The following is a 6,308-nucleotide window of genomic DNA, read 5'->3' on the forward strand; positions in this document are numbered from 1 at the left end:
CAGACGGGAGGAAATGATGGGTTTAGAATTTTTTGTTGCCAAAATCATACCCTAATTAGACATTACATCAAATTGGACAAGGTTGTGGAATAATTTCTGCAACTACATCATGAACAAATACATGAACCGCCTGATCTAAAACAAAACATTAATTAAGTTTTTATTTTCCAACAAATCTGGAAGAAAACAAACAACAATTCATACAACTTAACAAGTAAGCAAATCATCGAAAAATAAAACACAATGAAAACCTTTCAGCACACAAATATACCATAGCACATTATTCCACACTAAAGCAAATTCAACCCAGACATAAATCTAAACAAAACGAATGTAGTATTCATTTAAAGACATAAATCTAGTGTTCAATTAACTTGGTCCTGAACATTAATATAGGAAGATGAAAATTACCCGGACATTTTTGGGCTGAAATTGGGATCGAAGCTTTAGCTTTCTGGTAAAAGGAAAAAAAGAATCAAAACAAAGCCAACTTAGCAGGCCTATTTAGCTAATATAATGATGAAAACTAAACAAAATTAATGTTTCGTTCATCAAAAACATTAAACCAAAGAAAGAAAAACAAGAGAACAAGTTGATATAAATAAGATTAAGAACCAAGAGAAGATGCTAACCTTAAGAGTGATGATATTGAAGAACGGCGAGAGTTATTCCTCTTCTCTTCGGCTGGTTGGCTGAGAAATCTCGAGGTTTTTTTACTGAAGTCGAGAGATTTATATCGGAACCCTATTTTCTAAATCTATGATGGGCCGTAGGCTGATGTTCTCATCGCTTCTCTTTGGGCTGGAGTTGCGTTTTTTTTTTGCTTTTGTCGGTAAAATTACCCAATAGGTCAAGCAGGTAAAAAAAATTGTCCATCACGTCATCTCTGAAATTAATTTGGGATTTATAACATTTACTACATTGTTTTAGAATTCGTCACATGAGCATGTCAAATTCAAATAAAATATATATTTTTATTGAAACTTGTAACACATGATAAATTCTAATAAAAATTATATTTATTTAGAACTAGTCACATCCACGTGATAAATTTGAATAAAAAATATTATTTGATCAAATTCGTCATGTGGGCGTGACGAATTTCCCATGTACTGTAGCATTTATGGTATATCCCAAATTAATTTTGAAAAGGGCCTAATGGGCCAATTTGTTTACATGCCTGGTCTCTTGAGCTAATTTTGTCGTTTTTGTAAACCACGACCAATTCAATTAATTACTTTATTTTTTAAGAAAAATTACGCGTTTAATATCTAAACTATCAATTTTGGTCCGTTTTAGTATCTAAACTTTTTTTTTTCAAGATCATACCTGAAGTTTAATTTTTATTTCATTGTAGTGCCCTTCAAAATTTAGCATTAATTTTAAAATAAAATAAATTTTAGGTACTAAAACATATCAAAACTAATAACTTATGTACTAAACACATTAAATTTTTAATGGGTACTAAAATGAAACAAAAATTAAACGTTAGACATAATTTTGAAACAAATTAAAAGTTTAAGTAATAAAAAATATCAAAACTGATAGTTTAAGTACTAAATACGTAGTTTATCCTTATTTTTAACTTCTATTCGCAATTTTAACTCCTAAATTATATTCATTCCAATACTTTGACATTTTCTTTTATCAATTTGATAATTAAATTATAATTTTATCCTAATTTACTAAAATAATGATACGTCATAACGTGATATATATTTTTATACCTCAAATAATATCATGGGTTATATTCTCATTGAACATCTAAAATTTTATCGTTTCAAAAAATTTATCTATAGTGAATTGAGACAGTAAAAGAGTAAAACAAGTATCAATGAAAAGAACAAAGTATAATTCAAGAGAGAAACGTGCATCAAACCTTCTTTTTATCGAGTTATGATTTACATGGAAAAATCAAATAATGATAAAAATAGCTTCAGTCATCTAAAACCACAGGTGATGTATATTCATTCTTAAAATATTATTAGCTTCAACTTCGTTCAAGAAAATCTGATAATTATCTTGGAAAAAATGGAATAAAGAACAAAGAAAATAAGCTCCCTTGGTAGTGCTGAAAGGGATCGTATTACTAGTGTGGATATTTAAACCCAATATAGGTCATGCAGGTTGCGTTTTCAGTCAACTCGACTATACAAAAAATATACATCCTCCGTTTGAAATCCAACTCGAGTTTAAAGGTGACTTCACCTGACCCAAACTCAACTTGAATTTTTTAAATAAATTCCAAACTCATCCCAAAATAAATATATTTATAAAATATATTATTTTACTCAATAAAAATAAGGATCTAATTGAAAAATTAATATATAAAATGTTATTATTATAACTATCTCTAAATATATAAGGTAAATTTACATTAATTTTCGGGTCGGATAGGATATTTTTAATCATAAACCTGAACTTGACCCGAATATATTTTCTTAAAATCTCAACCTGACTCAAACTCAAATCCGAATTTAAAAAAAAAAATTCACCCGATTGGGTCAAAACCCATCGGGTTCAGATCCCGAGCCCATCCGTAGTAATGACTATAGGAATGAGTCAGACTAACACCTTTCAGTGGCAAACATTGACCCTTGAGCAAAGCTTGCTGCACCCCATTTTACTAATTACTATTGAAATAAAAGAGGATATATAGGGATGACGAATCAAAATAATACTTCAAGAAAGACTTTGCAAGTAAAACAAAATACAACACTTGGTTCTTTGATAATTCTCTGATGAGGTGAGAAATGAAAACAAAAACCATGCATTTGTAAATACCCTATATCATTGCATCATACATACAAAACTCTCTTAAACTAATATTGCACCAGCTCTTCACTTTTTCTCGGTACTTGTCCGAGAAATATTTGGATATATGCACGGGGATGCTTTAAAATAATAGAACATGTTAGCATTGGATGCATCTACCTCCACGGAATACGAGAAACACAGCTATTAACATGTGAAGAAAGCTATAGCATCAATGAACATATTTGGAAAAGATATGGTTGCAAACTGACAGGATAAACAACATAACAGAATCATTCATCCAACTACAGTACCATCAATTGATCTTTGAACTTTATTGTTCCAGCAGAGGATACATTCCAACTTGATATACTAAACAAGATGCAAAGGAGGATTCATCTAAATTCATGACTCAGCAAGCAGATATCATTTATAGGAACATGACTCGTTCACAAACAACATGATATAAAGATAACAATGTTTGAAAATCCATCACGACAAGTAATAACGCACATTAATAGTCATTCACTATTGAAACTAAATATTTACCAGATTTCTAGGTTTAAACAAGTACAACTCAATTCTGCTTCAGTAAAGAAGGGATGATGCAATGAGGGCCAAGACTTATCATTATTATCTTCTTTCTTGCGATCAATCAAACTCACCTCATCAATTTCGACCAAGTGGGAGTGATCTACACATATATGTTTCCTTAAAATCTGACTTCTTCGAAGAAGTAAATATGGAAGCATAAACTTCCTTGGTAGCGTTTGCCGGTGCCAAATCCAAGGCTCTAAACTTCTTCACCCCACCATTACTCGATTTCTTTCCATTCTCAAGTTTTTCATTCCCTTCCAATTTACCAAAATCCTTCTTCCCATCCACAACATCGATTCCCCTTTTCTTCTTCTTCTCCATGGTGGTTTTCACTTTCTCTTCCTCCATCTTCTCCCTCAAGGCCGCCACCTCCTCCTCACTTCCATTAATCACCATCTTATCAGACTCCACAAACTCCTTATGACAAACCAAACAAGCTGATGACTTAACCTCCTTTAAAGCCTTAGCACTAACAATATGCCCACAATTCTTCAACGCAAAAAACTTATACTTCCCATTGAATTCAAGCCCCGTTATCGGGCACTGAAACATGGCACCATCAGCGGCATCTGATTGCTTCCCAGGAATCATCGACAACTTAATATTAATCATATCTTTCAAACCCTTTATATGCCTAAACTCTTTGGGCGATTTCTTACCCAACAACGCTTCAACAAGTGCTTCCTTATTGAAAATATTGCCTAATTTATCAATCACGCAAGGTTCTCTCAAAGGTTCATAAGATAGTGCACAGTTGAGCCACTGACCAAGCCTTTTCTCATTAGGATCGATTTTATCGGGCTTCTTTTCAGAGTACATCTTAAGATAACAGTCGCGGGACTCGGCTCCAGTGGCGCCGCCATCGCCTCCGCCTCCAGAGATGCAAGGGAGGAGAGAAAGGGTGGAAAGATGGGTAATTTCAGGAGTCGGGAGAAGGGTGGAATCCGAGAAGGGTTTTCCATTGAGGGCAAAGTAGAAGGAGGAGATGGATTGCGGATTCGGAAGGAGAGATGATTTGAGGTGGCGAAGGGTTAGGGTTTGGGTGGATTCTAGGGTTACAGTTAGGGTTTGGTGAGTCGGGGATCGTACAAAAAACTGTAGCTGCATTTTTAGGGGATTTGTTTTAGGGAAACAAGGATCGATTAGTGAAATTGGTCAGGAACTTGGAATTATATGTTTATAGCTCTGAGGGCGCCTGGCGGTGGCGAAAACGGCGGTCGATCTGCGTTTTTGTGACTTTCACACTAATTTTGATCTGTGTTCGATTGAGTAAAAAAGGACATACAGATAATAGCAGGATACTTGAAAGAACAATTAACCCATAACTAGGCCCAATAATGGAAAGCATGACCCAGATTTAAAACCCACAAATATATAAAACATGAGAAATTACACCATAAGTCACTCTATTAATAGATTTTTACAAACATGCTATTTTATCGTTAAAAATAAAATTCACATTAACTTTTTAATTAATATAAAATTACTCAATTTATCGACTATAACAATTATATCACTCTATTTTCTGATTACTACAATCAAAACACTTAGTTATAATTAAGAAATTAATATATGCCTCAGTAACAAAGTGGTACATTTATAACATTTTATTTCATCGGTCATTTATAATTTTTTTTAAAATTTTAGTGATCCATTTATAAAATTACTGATAATTGAATCGTTTAAGATCAACTAAGTTCAATTATGCTAATAATTGAGATCAATTAAACATAAAAATTCTCATCAAATATATACTGTAGAGGTTACGATGATAGATGATAAAGATAACGAGAGAGAATGATAACAATGTTACAGAGAAATGATTATGAACAATGAAGAACAAATTGTAGACACATGTTTTTGTCTAGGTTTCAAATTAAAATTATTATTACTATTAATTATTATTATTATTATTATTATTATTATAATATTTACATTTATTTTTGTAGGCCTGAAATTGAGACCCAAATACATGACCAAACCCACCCGGTTCAAGCCCAATTATAACACCTAAACCCAGGCCAGTTGCAACCAGCCAACCCATCAACTCAAACCCACCCGGTTTCGACCCGATTGGAGCCCAATGACATATCCGACCCGACCCAATATCAACACCTTAGGGGGCGTTTGGATGGGGGAATGTGGTATTCCCCCGAGAATGGAATCCACATTCCCCCATTTGGTTTGGCAGGGAATGTCATTCCCAGTAATATTTTATTACCAATAGTAGATTTTTTGGGGTATATTACAGGGAATGTCATTACCTCCATTCCCTTAGGTATTGTAACATTACTGGCGTTTTGGACTAAAATGCCCTTAAATTTTTATTTTTTTTTCAAAAATATCATTCTTCTGTCATTGAATAATAAAAATTCTACGAAGGTTAAATTACAAATTTATCCTTAAATTATTTTAGATTTACAAAAAAAATCTATAATTAAAATTTTATATGAAGTTCAGGGGTTAAAACAAAATTTTACCATTTCATTAAACCATTTTTATATTTTTAATTTTGTAAAAAATTATATAAATATTATGAATTTAATTTTTTTAAAGAAAATATATAAATATTTTACAACTTGTAATATTATACAAATATATAATAAGGACAATTTGGTCAAAAATACATTCCAATAATCTTTTATTCCTTTAACCAAACACGATAATCTTACATTCCTGCTAAACCAACCAAACACAAAATAAAACATTCTCAGTAATCCTATTCTCTGGTAATATTTTATTCCCACTGGTAATGTTATATTCCATGAACCAAACGTACAGGGTTTATGAAACCCTAATCCTAGATAGCTACTATCACCGACAGTGGTGGTGGTGGTTGTCGCCAACCATCTCTGACGATGTCGCTTCATCTACAGTGACCTTAAATCAAAATCAATCAGAAAAAGCCCATTAAAAAATATGGACAAATCTCAATAAAATCCCAAGAAGATCTGGGG

At 32.4% G+C, this 6,308-nt stretch overlaps 1 protein-coding gene across 1 annotated transcript; it reads right to left on the minus strand.

Moving 5' to 3' along the window:
• Window positions 1-3,279: 3,279 nt before the first annotated feature.
• On the minus strand, window positions 3,280-4,597 carry LOC120166206 (replication termination factor 2-like). The gene has a single exon (XM_039175532.1). It carries the CDS (start codon window positions 4,456-4,458, stop codon window positions 3,424-3,426), a length of 1,035 nt encoding a protein of 344 aa, XP_039031463.1. The 5' UTR covers window positions 4,459-4,597; the 3' UTR covers window positions 3,280-3,423.
• Window positions 4,598-6,308: the final 1,711 nt, after the last annotated feature.

Source organism: Hibiscus syriacus, unplaced genomic scaffold (assembly GCF_006381635.1).
Source record: "Hibiscus syriacus cultivar Baekdansim isolate YM2019G1 unplaced genomic scaffold, ASM638163v2 tig00111633_pilon, whole genome shotgun sequence".
NCBI lineage: Eukaryota > Viridiplantae > Streptophyta > Magnoliopsida > Malvales > Malvaceae > Hibiscus > Hibiscus syriacus.